At 44.1% G+C, this 27,941-nt stretch overlaps 2 protein-coding genes and 8 non-coding genes across 12 annotated transcripts in view; 5 read left to right on the top strand and 5 right to left on the bottom strand.

Annotated features, from left to right (window-relative positions):
* Positions 1 to 864: 864 nt before the first annotated feature.
* Positions 865 to 1,028, top strand: LOC139916888 (U1 spliceosomal RNA). The gene has a single exon (XR_011784881.1). It is a non-coding gene; the product is annotated as a U1 spliceosomal RNA (small nuclear RNA).
* A 492-nt stretch (positions 1,029 to 1,520) lies between these two features.
* On the bottom strand, positions 1,521 to 1,591 carry trnag-gcc (transfer RNA glycine (anticodon GCC)). Its single transcript has one exon. It is a non-coding gene; the product is annotated as a tRNA-Gly (tRNA).
* A 315-nt stretch (positions 1,592 to 1,906) lies between these two features.
* On the top strand, positions 1,907 to 1,989 carry trnal-cag (transfer RNA leucine (anticodon CAG)). The gene has a single exon. It is a non-coding gene; the product is annotated as a tRNA-Leu (tRNA).
* A 327-nt stretch (positions 1,990 to 2,316) lies between these two features.
* On the bottom strand, positions 2,317 to 2,387 carry trnag-gcc (transfer RNA glycine (anticodon GCC)). Its single transcript has one exon. It is a non-coding gene; the product is annotated as a tRNA-Gly (tRNA).
* A 1,372-nt stretch (positions 2,388 to 3,759) lies between these two features.
* Positions 3,760 to 3,842, top strand: trnal-cag (transfer RNA leucine (anticodon CAG)). The gene has a single exon. It is a non-coding gene; the product is annotated as a tRNA-Leu (tRNA).
* A 327-nt stretch (positions 3,843 to 4,169) lies between these two features.
* Positions 4,170 to 4,240, bottom strand: trnag-gcc (transfer RNA glycine (anticodon GCC)). Its single transcript has one exon. It is a non-coding gene; the product is annotated as a tRNA-Gly (tRNA).
* A 1,978-nt stretch (positions 4,241 to 6,218) lies between these two features.
* On the top strand, positions 6,219 to 6,301 carry trnal-cag (transfer RNA leucine (anticodon CAG)). Its single transcript has one exon. It is a non-coding gene; the product is annotated as a tRNA-Leu (tRNA).
* Positions 6,302 to 6,637: 336 nt separating this feature from the next.
* trnag-gcc (transfer RNA glycine (anticodon GCC)) lies at positions 6,638 to 6,708 on the bottom strand. Its single transcript has one exon. It is a non-coding gene; the product is annotated as a tRNA-Gly (tRNA).
* A 1,658-nt stretch (positions 6,709 to 8,366) lies between these two features.
* LOC139916884 (mth938 domain-containing protein) overlaps positions 8,367 to 27,941 on the top strand; it is a 144,958-nt gene continuing 125,383 nt past the window's right edge. The window contains exons 1-4 of one of the 2 annotated variants that reach the window (XR_013504925.1): positions 8,367 to 8,436; positions 9,090 to 9,240; positions 9,650 to 9,745; positions 9,835 to 11,024. Coding sequence is in view for 1 of the 2 variants with exons in the window: in XM_071905902.2 (XP_071762003.1) it covers positions 9,109 to 9,240; positions 9,650 to 9,745; positions 9,835 to 9,975 (369 nt within the window). In the remaining variant the exon portion in view is untranslated. Of the gene's footprint in view, positions 8,437 to 9,089; positions 9,241 to 9,649; positions 9,746 to 9,834; positions 11,745 to 27,941 lie in introns of those variants that run through there. The other variant, XM_071905902.2, reaches the window with a different exon arrangement.
* On the bottom strand, positions 11,739 to 27,911 carry ints4 (integrator complex subunit 4). Of its 2 annotated transcripts, none has more exons than XM_078284075.1 (24): positions 27,809 to 27,911; positions 26,346 to 26,540; positions 25,533 to 25,650; positions 24,621 to 24,727; positions 24,325 to 24,439; positions 23,654 to 23,739; positions 23,423 to 23,473; positions 22,846 to 22,934; positions 21,501 to 21,621; positions 21,089 to 21,160; positions 20,554 to 20,728; positions 20,000 to 20,205; positions 19,546 to 19,688; positions 18,929 to 19,044; positions 17,344 to 17,468; positions 15,969 to 16,135; positions 15,350 to 15,443; positions 14,927 to 15,007; positions 14,625 to 14,755; positions 14,394 to 14,453; positions 13,749 to 13,908; positions 13,341 to 13,484; positions 12,802 to 12,922; positions 11,739 to 12,645 (listed from the first exon to the last, which is right to left on the bottom strand). In XM_078284075.1, the coding sequence occupies exons 1-24, from the start codon at positions 27,860 to 27,862 to the stop codon at positions 12,467 to 12,469; spliced, it is 2,910 nt and encodes a 969-aa protein (XP_078140201.1). In that variant the 5' UTR covers positions 27,863 to 27,911; the 3' UTR covers positions 11,739 to 12,466. The 2 variants fall into 2 exon arrangements, with proteins under 2 accessions (XP_078140201.1, XP_078140200.1); XM_078284074.1 differs by having other exon boundaries at positions 17,344 to 17,477.

Genomic DNA, 27,941 nt, shown 5'->3' on the forward strand with positions numbered 1-27,941 from the left:
AACCAAATTAAGTTTTACAGAGAAAACAACATAATTACTCTATGCCCATTACTTTATCTTGAGATATGAGAAAATTATGTAGTTATCACACAAAAACAACATGTGTTATACACATTGATAATACGTTATCGTGTATAGGTTTTTTTTCTGATTTCTGTCTAATTTTTGCTTCTTGTGAAATACTGAATAGTTTTCAGCCTCTCTGCCTTCTTTGATAATCAGATGAAACGACCTGAAAAGGGAAAACCATTCTTTGGTTGAACTGTTCACCACTTTGCATGTGCAGCCTGTGACAGAAGGCTGAGTAGGCATGGCTTCATTTTAAGGGTCGCAAGCCAGAAAGGTTGAGAACCTCTGGTGTAGATATCAACTAGTTTACACTCCGAAGCAGTAGGTGGCAGTAGTGGGGGATGTTAGATGCCACCACCAGTGGAAAAACAAGAAGAAGCTTTTGAGCCAGACAAAAGGACCATGCGCTCTGTGTACACTGTTTTTTTTTTTCTTTCTCCATTTTATGTGGATCAAACAACCTCTCATTTCTGGCATGCTTTAGTTTGAACTTGTATGAATTTGCTGTTTGGCTGTTGCTCATTTTTCAGAGTTAGTGTAGATGAAATATGTTAAAGTTGTTTTGGGTTTTGTATGACCGTGCAGCATTGCATCATGGGAAAACATAAACACAATGTAACCTTCTCAAGAGAAATAGCATGCTTTTTGTAATCCTTTTAACAGCAGGGGAACAAAATGAGGTTGAGCAAATGTCATAGACTCTGGATTAGTGGATTTGTTTTTATACATTATCAGCACCATCATCCAGAGCGGTGTGTGTGTGAGTGACTCCCCTCAGTCTGATGTGTACAACTCATACTTACCTGGCAGGGGAGACACCATGATCATGAAGGTGGTTCACCCAGGGCGAGGCTCAGCCATTGCACTCCGGTTGTGCTGACCCCTGCGAATTCCCCAAATGTGGGAATCTCGACTGCATAATTTCTGGTAGTGGGGGACTGCGTTCGCGCTCTCCCCTGATAAACTGTTCAAAGAAAACTTTGCAAGTAGTTCTGGAAGCAACTGTCCCCCCCCCCCCCATGACAGACTGGATTCATATTCAATCACATCATTTTCACAAATATTTTCAGAGTTGATTTGTAATACAGATTTGTGTGGGGAAACATTTGAAGAGTTTTGTTCCAAAATAAGATATCCACCATTTAAAAAAAAGGAAATAGATAATATAATGAATTGGTGGTGAACTGTGATCATCAGAGGGTGTACAGTCACCAATGGGTAAAACATGGAATTGAGTTTATCAGAAATCAACAAGATATGATAGGCTTGACTGTAGAGTGAAATTAGATGTGAAACAGCATTCAGTTAATGTGAAACGGTTCTGGTATTCAGACCTCATCTTATAGGTATTGTAGAAGTGATAGTGTCCCTTGACATCTGTAGCAGCACTGACGCCAGTCTATCCTCCAGTCAGCTGCTGGTTTGATAATTTGGAGTTTGAAAAAGTTTGTTGCATTGGCCGGGAATCGAACCCGGGCCTCCCGCGTGGCAGGCGAGAATTCTACCACTGAACCACCAATGCAAGTTCTGTGGGTGAAATGGACCCTCACAGGCTGACTGACAGGCAACTGACATGTTTCAAGTGGGGTCCAGGTGTAACCTCAAGAGATGTGTCTTCAGTCTCCGGTGCTTCTCGGCGTTTTGGCTAAACTTTAAGTGAAGGTCTCACGCGATCACGACGGCGACATCGGCTACTAAGCACTACTACTAAGTCGGCTGTGTCTGGACTGAAGAATACGCTGCGTTTTTCTTTTTCAGTTTGAGACTACTTAGACAGTGGGCTTCATTAATGTTACTGACTGCCGCTTTAAGTCTGTCTGATAGTCAGGCACATGAAGTCAGGATGGCCGAGCGGTCTAAGGCGCTGCGTTCAGGTCGCAGTCTCCCCTGGAGGCGTGGGTTCGAATCCCACTTCTGACAGCAACAGTTTTGCACTGGATCTGTGTGATGTGTAGCTGTGGGAAATGATACGGTGGTAAACTGTGATCATCAGAGGGTGAACAGTCACCAATGGGTAAAACATGGAATTGAGTTCATCAGAAATCTACAAGATATAGTGGACTTGACTGTAGAGTGTTATTAGATGTGAAACAGCATTCAGTTGTGTGAAAACGGTTCTGGTATTCAGACCTCATCTTATAGGTATTGTAGATGTGACAGTTTCCCTTGACATCTGTAGCAGCACTGACGCCAGTCTATCCTCCAGTCGACTCCTGGTTTGATCATCTGGAGATTGAAAAAGTTTATTGCATTGGCCGGGAATCGAACCCGGGCCTCCCGCGTGGCAGGCGAGAATTCTACCACTGAACCACCAATGCAAGTTCTGTGGGTGAACTGGACCCTCACAGGCTGACTGACAGGCAACTGACATGTTTCAAGTGGGGTCCAGGTGTAACCTGAAGAGATGTGTCTTCAGTCTCCGATGCTTCTCTACGTTTTGGCTAAGATCAAGTTTAAGTGAAGGTCTCACACGATCACTCCAGGTGGCGACGGCGACATCGGCTACTAAGCAGTCGGCTGTGTCCGGACTGAAGAATACGCTGCGTGTTTCTTGGATGAGTGTGGAGGAACAGATGAAGGAGCGTGTCAGTTTTCTGCCTACAACAGAATACGTCGGAGAGGTTTTATGATGTGTCGTTCTTTACAGTGTCTAAGAAGGAGGAGGTGAAAGGACTAGCCGTTAAGCTAGCTCACACCGCTTTGAAGTATTTCAGTGTTGAAGCCTTGTGTCGGAACGGTCATCGTATAGTCACTGTACACGTGTATAACCCGTGGATAACCGAGAAGACCCTAAGATATTTCCTGGGCAGATACACCACAGTGCTGCTGGGGATGAAGGAGATTCTGGACGCCCTGGGGATTTGAACCGGTAAACGGCAGTTTCGATGATCGCCCCTGCCATCACCCCCACCGTCCCCACCGTCTCCGGGCAGAGGAGCTGGGCTGAGCAAGTGGAAGTGAGTCCTGCAGCCGGTGAGGAATATCTTGTCATGGATATTTTGAAATATAGTTGATGCTCTTATGCAGAACGACTTGCAATGAGTGCAACACATACAACAAACAACCCACAGTAATGTTTAACTACAGTTTATCATGTCATACTCTCCAAGTTGTTCTGTTATGGGTTTATATCAGATCAAGAAAGGAGTTTAGTCTGTAGCTGATAACGCAAAAGCTGGTCAGCTGAGTGTTTGTGTGTGTTCATGTTAAACTGAGTGGTATTCCCCCTTAATTACAGAAAGAATAATAAATCTGGGGGTGTGTCCAGTCTGTTGGCATCGAGAGAGGGTAAGCAGGAACCTTTTGCTTCATGAATTTATGTTATAGGATAATTAAGTATTAGCAACACCATCATGTCCCCTTCTTAAATAGTTTTTAACTTCTTCAGCTTTGCTTCAATGCAGCCATGAAACAGAAAATGCGCCCTGCTTGGACACATTTAGTTGATTTGCTGGTAGAGCTAAGTTAGCTTGTCAGCCAGTCTGTAGCTAGTACAAAAATAACTCCCAGCCTGCCAGTGTTGGCTATGAATAACACTGGTAGTGGAAGTTTATTGCCTTTGCAGCTGTTAAATTGTAACATTTCCCTAACATTGTCGGGTGATTTTTATATTTGAGACTACTTAGACAGTGGGCTTCATTAATGTTAGTGACTGCCCCTTTAAATCTGTCTGATAGTCAGGCACATGAAGTCAGGATGGCCGAGCGGTCTAAGGCGCTGCGTTCAGGTCGCAGTCTCCCCTGGAGGCGTGGGTTCGAATCCCACTTCTGACAGCAATAGTTTTGCACTGGATCTGTGTGATGTGTAGCTGTGGGAAATGATACGGTGGTAAACTGTGATCATCAGAGGGTGAACAGTCACCAATGGGTAAAACATGGAATTGAGTTTATCAGAAATCTACAAGATATAATGGACTTGACTGTAGAGTGTTATTAGATGTGAAACAGCATTCAGTTGTGTGAAAACGGTTCTGGTATTCAGACATCATCTTATAGGTATTGTAGATGTGGCAGTTTCCCTTGACATCTGTAGCAGCACTGACGCCAGTCTATCCTCCAGTCGACTCCTGGTTTGATCATCTGGAGATTGAAAAAGTTTATTGCATTGGCCGGGAATCGAACCCGGGCCTCCCGCGTGGCAGGCGAGAATTCTACCACTGAACCACCAATGCAAGTTCTGTGGGTGAACTGGACCCTCACAGCCTGACTGACAGGCAACTGACATGTTTCAAGTGGGGTCCAGGTGTAACCTGAAGAGATGTGTCTTCAGTCTCCGGCGCTTCTCTGCGTTTTGGCTAAGATCAAGTTTTAGTGAAGGTCTCACACGATCACTCCAGGTGGCGACGGCGACATCGGCTACTAAGCAGTCGGCTGTGTCCGGACTGAAGAATACGCTGCGTGTTTCTTGGATGAGTGTGGAGGAACAAATGAAGGAGCGTGTCAGTTTTCTGCCTACAACAGAATACGACGGAGAGGTTTTATGATGTGTCGTTCTTTATAGTGTCTAAGAAGGAGGAGGTGAAAGGACTAGCCGTTAAGCTAGCTCACACCGCTTTGAAGTATTTCAGTGTTGAAGCCTTGTGTCGGAACGGTCATCGTATAGTCACTGTACACATGTATAACCCATGGATAACCGAGGAGACCCTAAGATATTTCCTGGGCAGATACACCACAGTGCTGCCGGGGATGAAGGAGATTCGGGACACCCTGGGGATTTGAACCGGTAAACGGCAGTTTCGAGTGCAACTAAAAGAAGACGCTGATGGATATCACGGCGACATAAAAAAGGGAACAAAACAATTGTACCCAATTAGCCATATTCCAAAAATGTCCATGACAAGAATATCTCCATCCCTTGTTTTCCTGACAAATCTACTGAACAAAATATACTAAGCTAAACTATGCAGCAGTGCCTGCGAAAATATATCCCACTAATTAGGCACAATTATTTTGTTTTCTTTTTTATGGTGGAAGCTAAATATCTTGTCATGGATATTTTGAAATATAGCTGATGCTCTTATCCAGAACGACTTGCAATGAGTGCAACACATACAACAAACAACTCACAGTAATGTTTAACTACAGTTTATCATGTCACTCTCTCAAAGTTGTTCTGTTATGGGTTTATATCAGATCAAGAAAGGAGTTTAGTCTGTAGCTGATAACTCAAAAGCTGGTCAGCTGAGTGTTTGTGTTCATGTTAAACTGAGTGGTATTCCCCTTTAATTACAGAAAGAATAATAATTCTGGGGGTGTGTCCAGTCTGTTGACATCGAGAGAGGGTAAGCAGGAACCTTTTGCTTCATACATTTATGTTATAGGTTATATTAAGTATTAGCAACACCATCATATCCCCTTCTTAAATAGTTTTTAACTTCTTCAGCTTTGCTTCAATGCAGCCATGAAACAGAAAATGCGCCCTGCTTGGACACATTTAGTTGATTTGCTGGTAGAGCTAAGTTAGCTTGTCAGCCAGTCTGTAGCTAGTACAAAAATAACTCCCAGCCTGCCAGTGTTGGCTATGAATAACACTGGCAGTGGAAGTTTATTGCCTTTGCAGCTGTTAAATTCTAACATTTCCCTAACATTGTCCAGTGATTTTTATATTTGAGACTACTTAGACAGTGGGCTTCATTAATGTTACTGACTGCCCCTTTAAAGTCGAGATGAAACGGCATTTCGAGAGTATCTAACTTCCGTATCGTGACGTATTTCCGAGTGAAACAGGAAAGACAGGCGGGACATAACGTTGGGAGGAATTTGATTTGAACGTTGAAAAGTGGGCGTGTCATAACACCCGAAGACACACCGAAGTACCATGCTGTTGCTAGCTAGCTAACTAATGAATCTTAGCCTCTTAGCTCTGTGCGCTAAAAGTTGAAGATTGATTGATGGGTGGATGCCATGATATTATTGGTTGAAATTAGTTACGGGCATGCTTACGTAAGCACACAGCATATTTTGTTTTACAGGAAGAAAACATGATTGAATTTTGATATAAGAATACAATGAAATTGATTTTTTTTTTTTTTTTTGGCATATATTGTTAAATAGGTGCACAGTATGACCGGGGATGTGATCTAAAAGGGTTAAAAAGGCATTTTTCATTTCATCTCGTCTTTAAGTCTGTCTGATAGTCAGGCACGTGAAGTCAGGATGGCCGAGCGGTCTAAGGCGCTGCGTTCAGGTCGCAGTCTCCCCTGGAGGCGTGGGTTCGAATCCCACTTCTGACAGCAACAGTTTTGCACTGGATCTGTGTGATGTGTAGCTGTGGGAAATGGTACGGTGGTAAACTGTGATCATCAGAGGGTGAACAGTCACTCAATTCCATGTTTTACCAAACATGGAATTGAGTTTATCAGAAATCTACAAGATATAGTGGACTTGACTGTAAAGTGTTATTAGATGTGAAACAGCATTCAGTTGTGTGAAAACGGTTCTGGTATTCAGACCTCATCTTATAGGTATTGTAGATGTGACAGTTTCCCTTGACATCTGTAGCAGCACTGACGCCAGTCTATCCTCCAGTCGACTCCTGGTTTGATCATCTGGAGATTGAAAAAGTTTATTGCATTGGCCGGGAATCGAACCCGGGCCTCCCGCGTGGCAGGCGAGAATTCTACCACTGAACCACCAATGCAAGTTCTGTGGGTGAACTGGACCCTCACAGGCTGACTGACAGGCAACTGACATGTTTCAAGTGGGGTCCAGGTGTAACCTGAAGAGATGTGTCTTCAGTCTCCGGTGCTTCTCTGCGTTTTGTCTAAGATCAAGTTTTAGTGAAGGTCTCGCGCGATCACTCCAGGTGGCGACGGTGACATCGGCTACTAAGCAGTCGGCTGTGTCCGGACTGAAGAATACGCTGCGTTTTTCTTGGATGAGTGTGGAGGAACAGATGAAGGAGCGTGTCAGTTTTCTGCCTACAACAGAATACGTCGGAGAGGTTTTATGATGTGTCGTTCTTTACAGTGTCTAAGAAGGAGGAGGTGAAAGGACTAGCCGTTAAGCTAGCTCACACCGCTTTGAAGTATTTCAGTGTTGAAGCCTTGTGTCGGAACGGTCATCGTATAGTCACTGTACACAAGTATAACCCATGGATAACCGAGGAGACCCTAAGATATTTCCTGGGCAGATACACCACAGTGCTGCCGGGGATGAAGGAGATTCGGGACACCCTGGGGATTTGAACCGGTAAACGGCAGTTTCGAGTGCAACTAAAAGAAGACGCTGATGGAAATGACGGTTACATCCACCCACCGGCGGCTTTCACCATCAGAGCTGACCAGAGGTACCTTGTCTATTCTGGACAGCCTATATTCTGTAGAAAATGCAGCACATATGGGCATGTGGCAGACAGTTGCACACAATTGAGATGTAGGAACTGTGATAATCTGGGACACAGCATGATTGATTGCACACAACCGAAGAAATGCAGCTTGTGTGGGTCAGAGGACCATCTATTCAGACAGTGTTCCAACGCCACTCCATCATATGCCTTGAAAATTGCACTCCGCCATGCAAAGACCACCATGTGCCACAGACTGAGAAGCCCGCGCTCGAGCCATGTGACATCAACATCGTCGTGAGGGAGCTGCAGGAGGAGAGGGAGAGGTGGGAGTGGGAGAAGACCCCCATCGCCCCCGCCATCATCGCCCCCGCCATCATCGCCCCCGCCATCACCCCCACCGTCCCCACCGTCTCCGGGCAGAGGAGCTGGGCTGAGCAAGTGGAAGTGAGTCCTGCAGCCGGTGAGGAATATCTTGTCATGGATATTTTGAAATATAGCTGATGCTCTTATCCAGAACGACTTGCAATGAGTGCAACACATACAACAAACAACCCACAGTAATGTTTAACTACAGTTTATCATGTCACTCTCTCAAAGTTGTTCTGTTATGGGTTTATATCAGATCAAGAAAGGAGTTTAGTCTGTAGCTGAGAACGCAAAAGCTGGTCAGCTGAGTGTGTGTGTTCATGTTAAACTGAGTGGTATTCCCCTTTTAATTACAGAAAGAATAATAATTCTGGGGGTGTGTCCAGTCTGTTGACATCGAGAGAGGGTAAGCAGGAACCTTTTGCTTCATGAATTTATGTTATAGGTTATATTAGCAACAACATTATATCCCCTTCTTAAATAGTTTTGAACTTCTTCAGCTTTGCTTCAATGCAGCCATGAAACAGAAAATGCGCCCTGCTTGGACACATTTAGTTGATTTGCTGGTAGAGCTAAGTTAGCTTGTCAGCCAGTCTGTAGCTAGTACAAAAATAACTCCCAGCCTGCCAGTGTTGGCTATGAATAACACTGGCAGTGGAAGTTTATTGCCTTTGCAGCTGTTAAATTCTAACATTTCCCTTGACTCCTTTTGCTGTAAGTTATAAACATCTCTGTTAAAAGTCTGCTTTAATTTAAATTGGTTTTGCACAGGATCAGGAGATCTGCTTTATAACCCTTTGCTACGACTAACTGCATAAAGTGGATTAGCAGGAATGTTTCTGTATTCTGAAGTTGAATGCCTTTATGAAATATTGAGATGTTGATATTGTAATATGGGTTGACATTAGTACGTTTATAGTTTTGTGTATTCGCATTCCTACGGCAGACTGCAGTCAAGGTTCCCACACTAACTTGGATATCAAATAGGGCAAGACATGACATTGTTCAGAATTAGACATCATGTAGGCCTCATTACTTATGATCTTGTCAAGAAATCCTGGTGAAATCCTTCATTTTCAAACTGCTGCTGAATCAACACAAATCTCCATCACAGGGTTTTCCTCAGGATGTGAAGTGCTGATGCTAGGAGCTGAGGCATATTGATGAACTTGGGAGCTATATTTTGACAGAAAATCAAGTAATTTGAAGGCCGTCCATTAATTTTCAAAAACTTTAAAGACCTTTTAGTCTTATCTTTCTCAAATCCACAAATTTCCCATGGGAACCCTGTACAGTATAGTAAGCTGTACAAACTGAGTTACTGCACATTGCCATTGTTTACCTGCCTGTCCCTACTCTCTTTCCAGTAGGTGGCGTCACTCGACCATGTCTTCACCAGAGATCGCCTCTCTTTCCTGGGGCCACATGAAGGTGAAGGGATGCTCCTCCCGCTACAAGGACTGTAAAGTCTGGCCTGGAGGCAGCCGGGCCTGGGACTGGAGAGAGACTGGGACTGACGTGAGTGGAGAATCATAATGTTAAAGTACAGTATCTACACAGGAATATGTGTTCTGACAGAACCAGGAACACCTTGTATGTAAAAAAGTAATACTTTGAAGGGATTGAAAAGTTTTTAAGCCTCCAGCGATTCTGTTTTTACTTCCTGGAACTCAATTTGGTTGCTAAGCAATCTGATAGCCAACACCATAGAGATATAACACTGTTATATAACTGTTATATCTCTATGGCCAACACTACCTCCTGGCTGGAATTTTGTTGTTGCCTGGCAACATCAGAACATTGAACATGCTCACAGGTAGTATTGAGCACCATGGATTTGTGTTTTAAATGTCACGTTTCCTCTAACAGTGATGGCAGTTTTCAAAATGTTATTTCCTTTTCCACTCTGTTATTTCCTTTTCCACAGCATTACCCAGGAGTCCAACCAGCTGATCTGGAGGAGATCCTGAAGAAGGGAATAGACCTGCTGGTCATCGGCAGAGGCATGAGTGAAGCTCTGCAGGTAAGATGCTCCCACAAAGGGGCCAGTTCGTTCAGTTAGATAATAATCTGTAATAATCAGACTCTCCCCTGCTGCCTCCTCTCCTCCAGGTTCCCCCCTCCACTCTGGACTTTGTGAGGCAGCAAGGGGTGGAGGTCCGAGTCCTGCAGACGGAGAAGGCCGTCGCCGAATACAACAATCTGGCTGGCCAGGGCGCCAAGGTGGGCGGGGTCTTCCACTCCACCTGCTGATGATGTCACTGTTGCCGTGCCGACTGCCTTGAACCAGGGAAACTGCCTGTAGTGCACTGCTGCCCGCAGACTCCGTTTTGCCGTAATGAGTAGCTGGCTGGGTGAGAACAGTTTAGGGCAGTTTCAGTCATCTTATCATGTGCCATCGAGGGTTTAAGAGGCTTTCTGTCCAACCGAAACACTACAGGAGCTGAATTCACTGATTAGCACAACTTCAACTAGAGAGGAGGAACTCATGAGTGAAATCAGCTGCTGTAGTGTTTAGTGTTTGGTTGGAGGGAAAGCCTGTATATTCTTGGCCCTCCACAGCATGTGATTGCACACCACTGGTTCAGGGCAAGGCTACATCTTAAGTCCTGTTCACACTGCACTTAGCTTAATGCTGGCACATTGTCAAGTGGGCAGAAACCCTGATTTTAGCCCAGGCTTAGCTGGCACCAACTTTGCAGAGTTAATAGAAATCTAGAACTTTAATAATTGACCTGCATAGTGGAAAAGCACTTTAGAAGGTCTTCACACTGTTGACTACAGCTGTATTTACACAGGATAAAGAATCAAAGTTTTATTTCTTTGTGGTACAATCTCTTTTCATGGCTGTTTCAAAGGATAACGCTGGTATTTTTTTAATGCATTTCTTACAGTCAACAAATCCTATGAAAATAACAAAATCAACAATGCGTTTGCTCTACTCCCGTTACTTTCTGACTTCCCACGTTCCCTTTTTAGCCGTCAACCCGGAAGTCATTGGCTCCAATTGTAAGCTAAAAACCTTTAAACACAGCTCACAAAGACATAGTTTCTATTTTAAAAATCGCTAACTGTTATCACGAAAAGTCTGGTTATTGTGGTTATTACCAAATCAAATGGGAACAAATTCTTCATTACACCGGGGACTATTTTCTGTGCTACGGAACTACTTTCCTGAGATGGAAAACGTGTTTACAGCCGGCTTATTAAGTTGTTTGAGGAAAAAGTCGGCCGGCCCGGTGCATCTCGATGATGAAATATGTTGCAGAGCAGCAGCATGGCTCTTTGACGTGTTTTTAATAGTTTTTTTTATACAATGGAGTTCTGTGGCTGCTGGGACATGAGGCTGCATTGGGCACCGGCTACATGGACGAGACTTGTTGGCAAAACAAAATCATTGCTGATTTTGTTATTTTCATAGGATTTGTTGACGGTAAGAAATGCATTAAAAAACACCAGCCTTATCCTTGAAACAGGGTAAAAAAGTCAGTCAGGTTCCAGGTGGGTTCTCGCTGCTTTAACAGCCATAAAAGCTTCAGATCTGTGCTAGAGAAAGTATTAAAATATTTGCTGTACCTGTGGAGTACCGACCTACTATACTGTTGAGATGTACTATTCAAGGAAGATTGAAAGCCGAGGCTTCCTTTTACAGTCAGATCTTACTATCAAGTTTGATGTTGTTGATGCACGTTGGTAGAAATCAAAGGCACGATCATTATTTATAAACTGATCATGTGCCTAAATTCATCATGGCCCATTTATAAACCATGCATCAGAAGTTTGATTCATTTGCACTCATTGATATATTCCAGGTACATAAACAATTTCAAAAATTACTTAAAGATAAAGTTCAGATTAAATGCAAGTACATAAGAGGCACCTGCTGTGGTTGTTCCTTTCTTGGAAATGACATCAATCTTTGCAACCTTGATTTCATTGAATACGTAATACTTTAACTTTCATAGGGCAAAAATGTATTTCTGCTTGTTTGTCACACAATAAAATTACAAGATGAAGAATCTCCCATGACATGGGTTTAATTTGTCATCAAGAGCAAAAATGTTTTCAACAAAGTGTAGAGTACAAAACATGTCTGAATCCCTGTACAAAGAATACTCCACGAGTGAAAAATGCCTCAGACTAAAACTAAACTATAATGGGTTGCTGTCACTCCCACCATCTTGCCTCCCCAAATTAATAAACCTCTTGCTTTCCAGGAGGGATGCAAAATGGTTTCAGACACAAGCTGTGCTATCCAGGGTTCCTACACCTTTTCAGCTTCAAAGTCCAGCCTCACAGTTTTAAATTTAGAGGTTTATTTATTGTGGATGTAACACTGATGGAAATCTGGATTGACATGGCTAACACTAATGTACTGGATGTGGCTAACAAGCTAGCCTTCTGCTTTACCTGCTTGTGGGTAAAGCACAGAACTTAAACACAGTCCTGACTGAAGGAAAGAAAAGCCAAGGCACTCTCATATGGAACAGCTAGAAAGCCTTTACTGCTGTGGCCACCTTATGTTTTGGCAAAGATGCTTTCACCGGGGGGAGTATTTCATAAATAAAAAATGGATAAGTAGCATCAGTGGTGCTCAACTGAAACGCATCAGGTAGCCATAGCAACACAGGGTTTCAAATCTTTCCACATAAAGCCTTGTCCATCTTTTCTTCACTCCAGTAAGCGCATTTATCGCAAGTAACCTTTCAAATAATCACTTGAGCACTAAGGAAACACACTGAAGTTAGCGTCGGGCAGGTTTGGGCATGATGTAGACCTTGACCGGCTTGCTGAAGGGAATGGTTCCTTCTATGGCGGCTTCTGGTGGCGGGAGGCCGTCGGTGCTGTCGCTCCATCCCGGCTTGGAGGAAGAAGAGGAGGAGCTGTAGGCCAGCAGGAGGCGAACCTCGATCTGACAAGGCTCTGGGAGGGAAAAGAGAGGAGAGTGAATATAACAGTCTCAGTGGATGCAGTCAGTCTGAATGTAATGAAGAATGAGGCGTAGATAGAGCAGATGTAAGAGAAAAATGAATTAAAGGTCAGAGGTAGACCTGGGTGAAGAGTGTGTGTGCTACAGACCTGTCCATGCGGTGTGTGAGAGGTAGACCTGTGTGATGAGTCTGTGTCTGTCAGGTCCAGGCTTCCTGAAGTCTCCAGGTTTGGGCTGGATCACATGACTCTGGCCGTCTGGATACAGAACCTGGACAGAGAGAAATACACAAGTTGATTCCCCAAACTGATAAAACAGTAAAAGAAAGCTGGAACTTGTCATAATTTTCGCACTCACCTTAACTCCAACCTTATTCTGTTCAAATTTATTTTGTGTTTAGCAATCTTCATCGTGATTCTTGACTTTGTGGCTCAACCAGAAAGTGAAAACTGTTTTTAAGTATTTTAAGGCATTGCATATTAAGTATTTTGTGTTTTCCCACTTCTGGGAGCCGAAAATTTGAAATATCTGAATGGGAGAAAATCTACAGCCAGTCTATAAACAATGTTCCAATAATAAAAAAACTAATATTTTACAACAATATTTTTGGACCTGAGCCCGACCCAAATCCAGGCTATTCTTGAAAACGTTGGGTTCGGTCTGGTTCGCGCCCCTGAGCCAGACTGACCTGGACTTTCACCGTATTCTGGGGGTCCTGGACGTGCTCCAGCGTGGCGTCGATGTCCAGCGCCACCACCAGGCCGGTGGTGAACCTCAGCGGGTTGTCGGACTCCCCCGTCGGCTCTATGATGGTGGCCGTCGCCCGGTGGATCTGTCAGCCGATGGGGGAAAACACATTAAAAAGGGGAAAACCACTCAGTTTAAGAATGTCGTCGGGTGGAAAACCTCATATCTGAAGAGATTTTTGTGTTTTAGAAAATCCTCCATTGGCTGAGCAACTTTCATGGCCCTAGGATACATTAAAGAATCAAATTTAATTGTATACTTCAAAAATACATGGTACATGGCAGTGGGAAAGATGCAATCCCCAGCCAGTGAGGGACTTAAACTCTTAAAACTCATTGATTCCACAGACCTGTTCGGGCAGTTTGAGCTGCAGCAGGCCGCTCTGTCTCAGTGTGGTCTGCAGGATCTTCACCAGCTCCACCGGTTTACAGGAGGACAGCCGGGGCATCAGCTCCAAAACCTTCTCCACAAAACTGTCCTGGAGGTGGGGCAGCTCCGTCAGAAACAGCCTGGAGGAGGCAGGGAACATGGGATACAGACGTGTGGGAGGGGGCTTCACAGATTTGGACTGCTAACCTGGAGAGTCTTGGTTGACTAGAAAAATAAGGAGTAAGGAACTACTTATGATAATAAAAAAAAAAGACTTGAAAGTGCGTAAATAGCCTGGGGAACCATAAATACAATATATGCACACTTTAGGCAATGTGTTTCAAGAGGATACACACTTCCTCAGGCAGCAAATTAAAAAATTACACATTTTCATCTTTGCGACTATTAGCTTGAATTAAAAGCTTTCACAAAATCACCCGAGAGAGAGAGACTGGGAGACTGTAGAGTGGAAAGAGGACTAGGAGAAGGAAAGATGAGGTTTAGGAGAAAGATAGGGAGGTAGAAGGAACAGAGGAGCGGAGAGAGAGATGGCTTCATCTGTGGGGGCCTGAACATCGAAAGACAGAGCAACAGGAGAGAGAGAGAGAGAGAGAGAGATGGTTACCTCTGAAAAGACTCAACTTCCTGCAGAAACTTCTCAGAGCTGCTGATGAGAGGCTCCAACCTGAAAGAAAGAGAGAGAATCACAAACCAAGGCACGTCCATAATGAACAGTATGTGTGTATGGATGTGTTTTGGGGTGGAGGCTGCGAGATTTGCTGCAGGCTACGTAAAGTCACAAATGTGTGTATGGTGAGTACACACGATTTGGTGTGTAATGTGTGTGTGTACCAACCCTCGTCTGGTGCGGGCGGTGAGGACGAGCTGCAGAGCTTTGGCCTGCAGGCGGACGTGGTGGATGGTGGCGACCTGTCGGCTCTCCAAGCCACTGTACAGAAACTCCAGCTTGTAGGTCTCCTCCAGGATCTACACACACACACACACACACACACACACACAGGCAAAGGCAAACATTTACTGATATTATAAGAGAGAGATTAAGAGTGTGAGTGCATGTATGTGTCCGTGCAAGCATGTTTGTGTACGTGTGCATATGTACAAGAGTGTGTGAACGTGTGTGTGTGTGTGTGTGCTGACCTGTCGAGCTGCAGCTGTTGCCGTGGCGTTCTGTTTGAGGCAGAGGGGGACGGCCATGTTCCACAGCTTCTCCTGCAGGGCCTGAGGAAGGACAGGGCAGAGGTCACAAAACACATGCTTCCATTCATTCCAGAAACTTCCATTCTCTTTAGAAAACCTGAAATGCTTGAAAATATACTTCCAATTGTATACAAACATTTCCTAACTTGTCTCCAACCGTCACCTCATCCCAACCCTTATCCTCCTCTCCCAAACCCCCTAAAATATGCTTTTCTCTTTTTAAAGCCAGGGAAGGTTTTTGTCTCAGCCAGTCGGTGTCGTCTACCTCCGATATGATGGATGCGATGCAGTTTGATTGATTACATATTTATTGGGGAATTGATCCGATACATACTACACTGGCTGTCTATGGAGAACCGGTACCTTCATGAGCAGCAGCTGGCAGCGGAGGTATGTGGCGCAGAAGTCGGCGGCTCCAGCCAGTTCGGTCTGCAGCTCCCCGAGCCGCCGCAGGTCTCTGACACACAGAAAAGCACATTCACAAACGGGGACGGGTGAGATCTGTTTCCATCCATTCCAGAACTTTACCAGCCAAACATGATTTATGATTTATAATGCAAGACAACGGCTACACAAAGGGTGGTCGCTTATCAAAGTGGTTGGTAGTGTAGACAAATTTAACAAGCCAAAATTTACCAGCATGAATCTGGTAGCTGGTTCATTTTTCAACCTGCTCATGCTTTCAATGATATCCACCCAATTACCTTTGATTGTGGACAGGCCAACTTAATTTATTGCAGTTTCAACATTAATCACAAATTATGGCTTGTAATTGTGCACACAAAATAAATTACTAGTAGACTGAAAAGAAAACGGAAAAGAATACAGAAAACAGAGAAATAACTCTTGAACCTGTAATGTCTCTGGTGCAGCTAGAGAGACAATGACTGGGAAAAGTGGTAAAAGGTGACGATCAACACCAGGAAAAAAGAGCAGGTGTGTGTGTGTGTGTGTCTGTCTATGTGTGTGTGTGTGTGGGTACCGTATGGTGAAGTCCAGCAGGTCCTGGGCTCCCGGTGCTTCCAGGTTCTGGATGGTGCTGACTCTGTTCAGGCTCTGCTGGAGGAAGAGCCGAGCCGATTCCACCGAACCAGAACCACAACCAGAATCCACCGAGTCCAAACCGTACAGCTGCTTCCTGCCCGGCAACTGGACAGGAGGGGGAGGAGGACAATGGTTACAGGAGAGTATGCGTGTGTGTGTGTGTGTGTGTGTGTGTGTGTGTGTGTGTGTGTGTGTGTGATACCATGAAATAAGTGTCAAAATATGTGTCAAAATATGTGTCATCAGTGTCAAAGTGTCGACCCAGGTAAATCGACCTGGCAAATGACTGTAATCAAGATCGGGGTTGAGAACCGGCCCAGATTATGCTTTGCTTGGGGTCAAAGGTCAAAGTTTAACCCATGTAACTCTGTATCATGAAACTCATGTCGTCCAAGGCTCAGTGTGAATTACCTCCTATATGGGAGGCACCTTTTCAATGCCAGTTAGAATGAATATAAGACCAATTTTGCCATTGAAATAATCATGAAAATGTGAACAACTGTATAACTATTAGAAAAGGTCTGCGTCACGTCTTCAACAGAAAAACAACGCACCGAGAAACTACAACATTTTTTAAATCTCTATCAATTTTAGTCAATTGTGTAGTGACAATCTTAGACTTTAGACTGTACTGAAAACCTTTCAAGGCATTGGGTTACAATATGATTTATGACATTCTGTCTCTGAGGTAGGCGTAGTGTCTGAAGGTGTGTGTGTGTGTGTGTGTGTGTGTTCTCACCCTGAGCGGAGGTACGAGGTGGGACAGACTGTCTCTGAGGTAGGCGTAGTGTCTGAAGGTGTGTGTGTGTGTGTGTGTGTGTGTGTGTGGTCTCACCCTGAGCGGACGTACGAGGTGGGACAGACTGTCTCTGAGGTAGGCGTAGTGTCTGAAGGTGTGTGTGTGTGTGTGTGTGTGTGGTCTCACCCTGAGCGGAGGTACGAGGTGGGACAGACTGTCTCTGAGGTAGGCGTAGTGTCTGAAGGTGTGTGTGTGTGTGTGTGTGTGTGTGTGTGTGTGTGTGTGTGTGGTCTCACCCTGAGCGGAGGTACGAGGTGGGACAGACTGTCTCTGAGGTAGGCGTAGTGTCTGAAGGTGTGTGTGTGTGTGTGTGTGGTCTCACCCTGAGCGGAGGTACGAGGTGGGACAGACTGTCTCTGAGGTAGGCGTAGTGTCTGAAGGTGTGTGTGTGTGTGTGTGTGTGTGTGTGTGTGTGTGTGTGGTCTCACCCTGAGCGGAGGTACGAGGTGGGACAGACTGTCTCTGAGGTAGGCGTAGTGTCTGAAGGTGTGTGTGTGTGTGTGTGTGGTCTCACCCTGAGCGGAGGTACGAGGTGGGACAGACTGTCTCTGAGGTAGGCGTAGTGTCTGAAGGTGTGGTCGGAGAACAGGGCCGGCAAGGTGGGACACGACTTGGCGGCGTTGAACACCAACACCAACACTGCGATGTCTGGGATTAACAGCCACGGTCAAGGATGACACACAGTCCACATGGTCCAGAGCAGAGGATTATGGGATATTAGCCATGACATACTGTAAACATGCAAGCAGTGTTAAAGCTGCACTATGCAATTTTCGCACGTTGGCGGCCCCAAATGACAGCAATAGGAAACTTTTAGAATTTTGAGGAGCTCAAAACCCAGAAATCATGTCAGATGACATCAGTAAAGTGCAAAAGTACGCAAGAGAGACAAAAGACGTCAGGCTTTCCACTAAAAAGCAGAAATGTTTTCTTTTGAGGTAACTTGATGCCTTGTAGTTTTATTTTTTCTTTCAAAGGAGGTCAAGATGTATTTCCCAGTTGCGATTCTTCACTGCCTGTGTGGTGAGGGGATTTCCTGCCAGTGGTTGAGGTAAAACCTTGTTGATGAACATTTTTTTACATTTAGTCAGCACTCTGACGAGTAGAAAGTTCATTTTCATTTTCGCAGAAGACAATTGCCAGAGAGTTTGAGTATTCAGCTGCTGCAGCAGGCAGATTTTCAGTAAATATAATGCTATTAGTTTTTGTTGACTACAATCACGTACCATTTTAGTCAGTGAGTAATTGACTAAATTGAATCAATACAACATGACTAAAATCTAAAATCCAAATCTAAAGGACATTTTTGTTTTTTTTGCTAAATCTAAGAGAGAATGAACACTGCGCACTAGCAGGGGACACACTTCTCCACCTTTAGATCTCCATCCAAACCATATATTTTTACATTTTTACGTTTTGTCAGCTTGACATGATGTTAGTTACGACAAATTTTACAGACTGTAAAATGATAGGAATTGCAAACTTTGTGATGCTAACAGGCCAAAAGAGAGACTTGTAACAAGCAGGGTGGCTGTACTGCCTGTACCTGACTAGCGTCCACAATAGCAGATATATTGCACATTTTTTTATTATATCTTTTCATATTCTGTATTGTAAATATCTCTTTTGTTTTTTATATTTATATTGTTGACTTTGACTTACAGTACTTGTTTTTTTTTGTTTTTTTTTACTTCTACTTTCTATTTTTCTCCATGTTTATTGTATGTACCTACATACCAAGGCAAATTCCTTGTATTGTGAACTTTACTTAAATAAACCTGATTCTGATTCTGATTCTGATTACATCTACAGGCTGCGGTGTTTTGGCTACCGGCTGCTGGTTATTACAAACTATCGGTCGAAACAAAACGTGGAACGAGGAAAAATAAAAAGGCAAAAAAGTTTTGAAGGTTGCATGGGCCAAGTAACTTTCTAATCTAAGTGATGGACAATCTGTGAACAAACTGGACAGGAGACTTTCACAGTTCAGTAGTTGTGAAACTGAACTCCAGACACACAAAAGGGGCTAATCTGGCCGAGTGTGTGTGAGAGAGTGTGTGTGTGTGTGTGTGTGTGATTGTCAGGTGTGTGAGGGATACAGGCCGGGTCGTCCATGTCGGGCTCTGGTGTGTCGAAGTATGGGTGGGTGCTGAGCAGCTCAGGAACCAGCGGCAGCACCAGAGTCGGGTGGCGGGAACCCAGGAACTTCAGACACCTGGGAAGATAATCACCCATCAACCCATCAGTCAACAGCTACTGTCCAACTGAAAACACAACAGTATCATTCAAATGCTGGGCTTTGGCTAGTAAGTTTGTCAGTTCTATCAGCCTGTCTTGAAACCAATTTGCCTGCTAGGAAATTACACTGTTAGTGAGAGGTGAACTGTTCCCTTTTTGCTGCTGGTGTGACTCTAGCATGGTTTAACATGAAAGTCAGTTAGATCACATAATCAAAAGCCCGCCTGTGCATGTATTAAAGGATAATTCAGTTTTTTTTTTCAACCTGGGCCTTATTTTCCTTTTTTTTTTCCCAATATGATTGAAAAAAATGGTCTTATATTTCATTCTAACTGGCATTGAAAAGGTATATCCCATATATTCCAGGTTGAAAATGACGTAAATTATCCTTTAATGAAAATCCCACAAGCAGTAAGTTTCACACAGACACAGACACAGGCAAGCACACACACACACACACACACACACGCAGCCTTACTTCCAGACAGAGTTGCGGTCAGTAGGATACTTGTTGAGGTTCTTCAGCAGCTCCAGCAGAGCCAGCTGGATACACTCCTTAGTGGAGACGTTGGTGTAACACAGTAACTCATGGAGAGCTTCTCTGATGTCCCGAGACGAGTCCTGGAGACACACACACACACAAGACAGAGGCCCGTGACTATGTCAGTGAGTCAGTGTGTGTGTGTGTGTGTGTGTGTGTGTGTGTGTGTACACCAGGTTTAACTCTACTTGCAGGGTCCAGAGGTCCTCATAAGTGCAGTGTCAGTAACAGGAAATTCATTGAAAAGACAAAAAGACTTGGTCCTCAAAAGGGAAAAGACACATTTTAGGATTTGGGATCAAGGTAAGGATCAGGTAGAGATTACAGGTTAGGCATGTAGCTGTTAGGGTTATGGTTAGACCTCTGTGTGTGTGTGTGTGTGTGTGTGTACCTCCAACACGGCCAGCACAGTGTCCAGCTGGTCCTCTCTGAGTGTGATGTGGGTGGAGATCTCCCTCAGCACGTGGATGGACTGCAGCCTCACCTCCTCGATCTCGTCGTTGAACATGTCGACCAGGAAGTCCAGACACTTCTCTGCGAAGCTGGCAGACGAGCGGGCCAGCAGGCACAGCGCCTCCACCGCCGCAATGCGCACCTCTGCGTCACACGAGGAACAAATTCAGGAGAAACAAGTCGTGAAGACAGAGGTCAGAGTGTGAAAGACAAATAGGAAACAACAGGAAGGAAACGGAATAAAAGAAAAAATAACAAAACACCAAATCTTCACAATGCACCCGATTCTTGACCGCAGAGTGATATGATTAGATGTGAAACAGCTCAGACTGCATTTATTAGCCAATCAGAATTGAGTATTCAACAAAGCCATGTAATAAAAACAGTCGCATCTTGAGGTCATTTGGGTTTAACCTCTTCATCTGGTTTGGGCGCACAAAAAAAACCCTGTTCCGTTCAAGTTTGCGGAGACATTTTTCAACATTCCCGTACCGTACATCTCGTCCTCCAGGCCGTGGACGAAGGCCCCGCAGGCCCCCGAGGCGATGAGGTTGACGGCGTTGGTGTCCACTTTCTCCTTGGGGGCGTCGTCGGCCCACTTCCTGCCGGAGGAGAACTCTCCGGAAGCGTAGAGCTCCTTGGCCCGCTCATGAGCCGTACGCTTCCTCTGGGGGGAGAAGAGGAGGGGGGAGGGGGGAGGGGAGGAATAAGTGTGTATGTTAATTAGCTTTATTAGCATTTCTCATTAAAACCCTGAAGTGCTGACCGAAAGCTAACAAACTGTTACAAACAAAAGTTACTAACTATAAGTAAGTACTAAGTAAAAGTTTTAATCACTTTGAGTTTCCTTCACACTGGTAGTTACCTGTGTTTTGTATCATTTTGTCAGCTGAGGACGAATGTTGTTCCCGATATCCATTAAAAAGCCATTTTAATCATTCATGCTTCCAATCATTTCATAAGAGTAAATGTAATTTTGTTCAGATGGTGGATATCTCATTTCATTCAGTTCACTTCAGTTACTCACCCTGAGATCTGACATCAGCTTCTTATCCAGAGTCTGCTCCAGGAAGTGAGGACTGACCTGCAGCATCGAACCCTAAAATAACATTTTAAAAAAAACGTATCGATCATGTTTGCATGTCAATGTATTTTTTCCTTAAATGTTTTGATCACCCACCACCCTTCTATGTGACCAGGACTCCATAAAACAGAAATTACATGGACAAAAATAAAATGAGTGAAGCGAAATCTTCCAAATTGAGGACATTTTGTCAGTCCTCACATAGGAAAGGAGGTATTTAGGGTTTAGGGCCATGGATAGAATTGGGGTTAAGATGAAGAATTAGCTATTATGTGGAAGGTTTAAAGGAGAGTCAATGACTGCAAGTCAATGAAATGCACTGTATGTGTGTGTGTCTCCCCTACTGCCCCCTCACCAGTGTTTTGGCCGCCTGCACCCTGACCATCCAGGAGCCGTCGCTGACCATGTGACTGATTTTCCCGAACGAGTCGTCAACCAGACGGATCTCCTCATTGGACGACGGGATGGGCACGATGCTGATTGGACAGAGGGAACAATAAGCCACAAATCAGATCAGACAGGAACAAACTGGTGCAGCCACTCAGCTGCGTCACGTCGACATGATGACAGACACTGTAAAAGCTACACAGCATTACTATTATGTTAATAATCCTCAAAATACACTGAAGTCTGATTTCAGCATTGCATGAGCTGAGATGCATCACCTGTGTGGTAAATGGTCACACGATATAAATTTACTGTTGCTAACATCGTCTGCTAACGTTCCCAAATATCATTAACGTAACATTAGCTGTTGCACGGGGAACACAGTATTTTACGTTTGGCAAAGAAAATCTTGCAGGCGGCCATGTTTCTCCTCTGGTCCTCCTGAGCCGAACCGCTGGAACACATGGAGGTTTTAAGTCGACCCACCAGCTGGGAATTTTCAACTTGTGACTTTTAATGGAGCGCAGCATTAGACCAGGAACGCCAGAGCAGAAAACTAGCAGTACTAGCAGAGATGAGAACCACTGGTCTAGGGAAGCATAATAATGAAATACTTCATTAATCCTCATAAGGAAATCCTCTTTCCTCTTGCCCCCTCCAAAGGGCGGTCAGAGGTCAGAGGTCAGAGGTCAAAGGTCAGGGTCAGCTACATGTCTCACTACACCACCCTGCTGTCCAGATCTATTTATTACATCTCTCGTCAGGGCGCTGTGGCTTACTGTGCGCTTGCTGCTGGATGCTTGTTACAGGGTTCCCACACCTTCTTAAACATCAAATTCAATGACTTTTCAAGGACTTTCCAGGCCCAATTCCCTCAAATTCAAGGACCCAACACGGCATAGTTTGAGACACAGATCAAGGTTAATTACTGTTACAACACTGAGAATTTTTATAATGAGAACTAGCAGCTTTACAGACGCTCACAGACAATTAAAAAGAGAGAGAGGCTTGAATGTGGGAACACTTCTCAACTGTGCTGTTACGGTCTGTGGTCTCTTGCCTTCTCTAACACAGCACAGCAAAACAATATAAATTCAAGCACTTTCAATGACCCATGTCTATTTATGTATATTTTCAAAAACTTTCCAGGCCTTGCTTTTTTCTCTCTCTCAAATTCACAAACTTTCAAGGATTTCAAGGACCCGTGGGGACCTTGTTGTTAACGTTGTCGATTTAGGAACGGAAGCTTATTCTACTGCTATGCTGAATATTAAGTCGCCCCGGATACAAGAAGCAGCCAAACGTCTTCTCACCTCTCTGGGTACAGCTGACTCAGCACCCACACCATCTGCACCGCTGCAGAGCGGACCTGCTCGTAGTCATCTGACAGCAGCCGACATGCCTGCACACACACACACACACACACACACACACACACACACACACACACACACACACACACACACACACACACACGCGTAGATGTGTTAACCACAGGACAATGATAGCTAACCACATACGGTATTATGGTGAGTTATCCAACAAGCTGACATTATCTAAACACAAAATAAATCAGATTAATGAGCAGCTAGTAGATTAATGCAAAGTGATAGGAAACAGCACAGAAATTAACCATGTCTATTAAATTCTGCTGAGACAGCGGTATGTTTAGAAACTCAACCAGCTGTTCACAGCCACTGTACCGCTGAACCTCCACTGTGGCCGCCAGAGGGTGCATTCACCCCTTGAGGGATGAATTAAGTATTTTGATCGATTACATCACCTGAAAGCCCTGTATATACACACTACTTTATATCCCTCATTTACTCAAGTGTTTTTTGTTATTTTGTCAGTTAGCAGATATGAACACAGAGGAAGCGGTGTGGTTACCTGGTCATAGATGATCTGATAAATCTTCATTCCTCTCTCATGCAGCTGCAGCTGGAAGCCAGACAGCAGGACACAGAATGAGCCGACTTATAAGAAATAAAAGATCTTGACTGCTGATTGTAATTGTTGAGTACAGTAAAGTTTTCTAATCAAATCCTCAAACAGAAACGAGGGTCCCGGCCTACATGAATGTGATTTTGTGATGAGTGCGGAGGTTCAGCGGTGTCCTACCATGGCCTTGATGGCAGCGGTGCGAACTCTGGGGTCCTGGTCCCCAAAGTAGTCGCTGATGACACTCTGGACGTCCCTCGCTCCTCCTGAGGCACCGGGCAACATGTGACACCACACCACACATCAACATAGAACATAAAGCAGCACATTAAGGGTTGAGCAACAGCTGAAAGTACATTGATGCTCCATCAATATGAGACTTTTCTATTAGACTAACTATTAGGCTAATTTGTGAGGTGATTCAGCACGTTAAATTTAAGACTTTTTAAGATCAGACTAATTACAGTAAGATTAACAGTTAAGACCAATTTTGCCACAAAATAAACAGAAAAAGTAAAGAAAAAAACAAAATACATGTCTCTATAACTGGGTTGATTTGTCACTGGAGAAGCAGTACACTAATAAAACACATTTTTAAGACCTCTTAAAAAGGTACTTAAGGCTTAAAAGGTATTTCTAGCTGTATTTAAAATATTTGAAAGGCCTTGAGTGCAGATAATTCAATTGAAGGGCCTTCAGACACATATTGTCTGCCGCAAAATAAGTAAAGTTGAGTTGTAAGCAGATTATTGCTGTTCCATCATGTATTCTTATCTTCCTAAAACTACAAGTTGCAGCCAGGTCGGAGCTGCAGGCAGTTTCTCCTAAATAGATTCAGTGACGCCACACACCCGTCGACGTGCCCAGTCCCTCGCTGTCTTTGGTCAGAGGAGTGTCCACAGTGCCCAGACACCCCAACAGCTGCAGACACTTGTTCCTCACCCCGAAATATGTATCTGACAGATGCTGGGAGGAGAGAGAGGTGGAAAAATAAGAGGAAAAGAGAATGAAAAGTTTTAAAAGGCTCAAGTCTTGTCCTTTCCCCCCCCCTGTTGTTGCACTGGAAGTGAAATCCTGTCTAATTCATGTGTTGTGTGAACATTGCATGATGGGTAAAGTGTACAGTGTGTGTGTGTGTGTGTGTCACCTTGCAGGCCATCTCTATGAGCCTCTGTCTGACTGCAGGACTCTCAGGCAGCTGTGTCCCAATGACCAGCAGAGTGTCCAGCAGCTGGGCGAGGACCTGGTGGGACTCTGTGGAGAGACACACACACACAACAGATATTCGATAGGGCGGGAAATATTGTGATATTCAATATTATAGAATATCAGCCAAAGTCTAGTCCTGCGTGTTTTATTTGTTGTACCCTGTAGTTACCCCCCATAATATTTGATCTTTCACGTTTTTACTGTCCCATAGCACAAAACGATCACAATATATCTGTGGGGAGTTGATAGGGTTGTTGATCGATAAGAATGACTCATCATCTACTAGCTGCTGAGATTTCTGGCTTTCAAAACTCTAGCTGGCAACATTCTGGAGTAACTTGGCATTTTGAATTTTAGCCGTTTTTTCTTTACCAGAAACTTGTATCATTATGGGGGGAAAAAAACACAACACTTCTCCTCCCAACTACCCTAAAAATGGCTTGTTGCATTATTCTCTGAAACCAACAGGATAGTGTTCAGGACATTGGAGGAATGATGCTTGCTAGCAATATTGCATTTTTTAAGTGCCGTTTAGTGCCGTCCGATTAATTGTCTTTACAGAAACATATTCATAACATTAACATAAACATATTCTGCACGGTGTTACAAGTGCCTGATAAAAACAACTGACACTACAATTCAAGGTATCCCTTAACCAACTCTTAACAAATGTGTAATAATGTGTAATCATTGCTTGTTGAGTGTGTCTGACAGAGAGTTTGTGAGAGAGAGTGACAGAAAAAGAGAATGACAGAGAAAATGAGTGTGTTTCATGTATACGAGTGAGTGAAAGGTAAAATGAAAGAAAGAGACCGAGTGTGAATGTGTCTTCTGTGTGAGTGTGTCTTACTCTCATTGTTGAGCGTGTTGATGGCGTCGTCGACGATGCAGTCGGGGCTGAAGCCCTGGGTTTTGGACAGCAGGCCCAGCAGAGAGGCAATCTTCAGCCTCACAGAGTTATCTGTCTCCTGGGGGGGAAACAAGTCAAGCAATCAACTTTCTTTCGTGATGATGGAAGAAGTCACCATCAGATATCTTCTGTCTACTTCATCCCAGCCACTTTCACTATTCTACCAGTTAACCAGACTTTCAGAACAGAAGAGGACCTCCACAGGACGGTCGGTTAACTGCGAAAGTGGCTTTTGCGAGGTGACAAACTCTCCAGCCACGAAACGAATATTCACCAGCATTTGGCTGCTGGCTAGTGTTCATTTCCCACCTTGGTAGGCATGTGCAGTTAATTATTCTGTATTTTCATTGACAGAATATTTGAATAATTTTGTAACTTTTTCAGTCCGCTTTGTATTACAGATATTAGGTATGAGCAGTGTTCATCTTGGCTTAGTCTGAATTCAGTAGACATAGTTTTGTTTTAAGGCTTTTCAGTTTGCGTTTACAGCAATGCAACATGGTTTTATCTGTTATCTGTAACACAATTTCAATAATAGATTCCACAGGTTGTGTGTGAGCTATACACACCAATGCAATTCTAATGCAATTGCAGGTTAGAGCAGCAACAGTTATAATGCCAAGATTAACTTTGTATTTATGACTTTAATCGTACAGATACAATTTTGGGATGAGGTTTAAGTCGACCGTGAAGCTCTCCATCGAGCAGCGGGTTATTCCTACACACTCCTGGTTACTGTGCCGTGTTCCTTGCCTTGTAGTAGTGCTCCAGCAGGATCCTGACCACGCCCTCCACGCTCTCCGCCTCCACAGGCTTGCGGGCGAACTGCAGCAGGTACTGGAGGGCGTCGGTCGAGTTGGTGGCCTTACAGAGGTCGATGTGCAGCGCCGCGGACTTACTGGGTTTGGACAGGCGGAGCTTCTTCGCCGGAGCTTCCTCATGGGGAATCTGTCAGCGCACAACGGCTTGAATTGAAAACTCATTTCTTCAAAAAGCAGGTGACATCCTCCTCTCTCTCCCCCCGTCTTCTTCTCCATCCTACATCATCTCCTCCTCTCCTCCTACTTACACCTGATCTCACTCTTTACCTGCCTTATTTCTTCAGCACTTCTCTATCACACATGAACATTTTAGGGACACAGGAATATTTGTTTTACCTATTATTTATGTATTATAAGTGCTGTGACTCTTGCACTCCTTAGTACTGGTCCCTTGTAATACTGGCGATCTGGAGATTTAGGCTTATTCTCTTTTTGCTCTCAGTGTAAGTTACCAAAGATAAGAGCATCTGCTAAATCAATGCCTAAAATATAAAATGAAATGGAAATGTTCCATGGAGAACAAGAGAATGTGATGGGTGAAAAGTGCACTGAGCGGCAAAACAACAGGACTGGGCAGCAAGATGGCCTAGTAGACCATCCCAGAGGTCACAGGTCACAGGTTCAATCCCAACAGCAACTCTGCAAGTCGCTCCTGGATAAGAGCATCAGCTAAATGCCTAAAATATCAAAAAATATCCCTTCACTCTTCGCCTCTGACCCCCAAAAACGTCAGAAATTAGTGTATTTCTGTGTTGCAAGACAGGGGTGTTACAGTGATTTCCTCCTCTCCTGCAAAGTTTATCTTTTGGCTGTCACCTGAAAGCTCACATCACAAGTTCAAAAACTTTATTTAGACAGTAAGATCAGGTAAGAACGAATGATTAGGCTACAGCCTGGAAAGTAAACGGATGGACAGTGAACGGATGCATCTGATGTTGTGTATGCTGACAGCCACAAAAACAACAAAGTGTGAGAGGTAAATGTCAGGGTAAACAGGCACTGTGTAATAACAAATGACATATTGGTTCGCATTACAAGCCACATTAACGGACTTTATCTCATTTGTCTAAACTTAGTCGTTAGTTTCAACTTAAAAGTTAGCTAGTTTGTTTACTCTGAGCTTGTTAGCTCGCCGGGGTTCAGGCAAAGTCAGTTTTTTAGATGCATGATGTACACGACAACCGGTAAGTTGGCCTCAAAACTGACCAACTGACACACACAGACTGTCAGTAAAGAAAAGGTTTTGTTGTGGGTGTGAGGTATGAACAGAAGCCTTACGTTAGCCTTAGTTAGCCAGCGACTTAGCATTAGCTAACCGGCTAGCTCTAAAGCACAACTTTAGATGCAGCCTGCGTAAATGTAGTTAGAAGAGATAAAACAGTATCACATGCTCACCTGGACGACTTTGGAAAACTCCTCATAAACTCGCTTTTTCAGATGCGCTGCCATTTTCAGTGAAAGATGGCAAGCTAAGCTAATTCAGTGAGGACGTAATTGTCCCGTTTGAGTTCCCGTAGTTATGGTAGGA

Source organism: Centroberyx gerrardi, chromosome 6 (assembly GCF_048128805.1).
Source record: "Centroberyx gerrardi isolate f3 chromosome 6, fCenGer3.hap1.cur.20231027, whole genome shotgun sequence".
Classification (NCBI taxonomy): Eukaryota; Metazoa; Chordata; class Actinopteri; order Beryciformes; family Berycidae; genus Centroberyx; species Centroberyx gerrardi.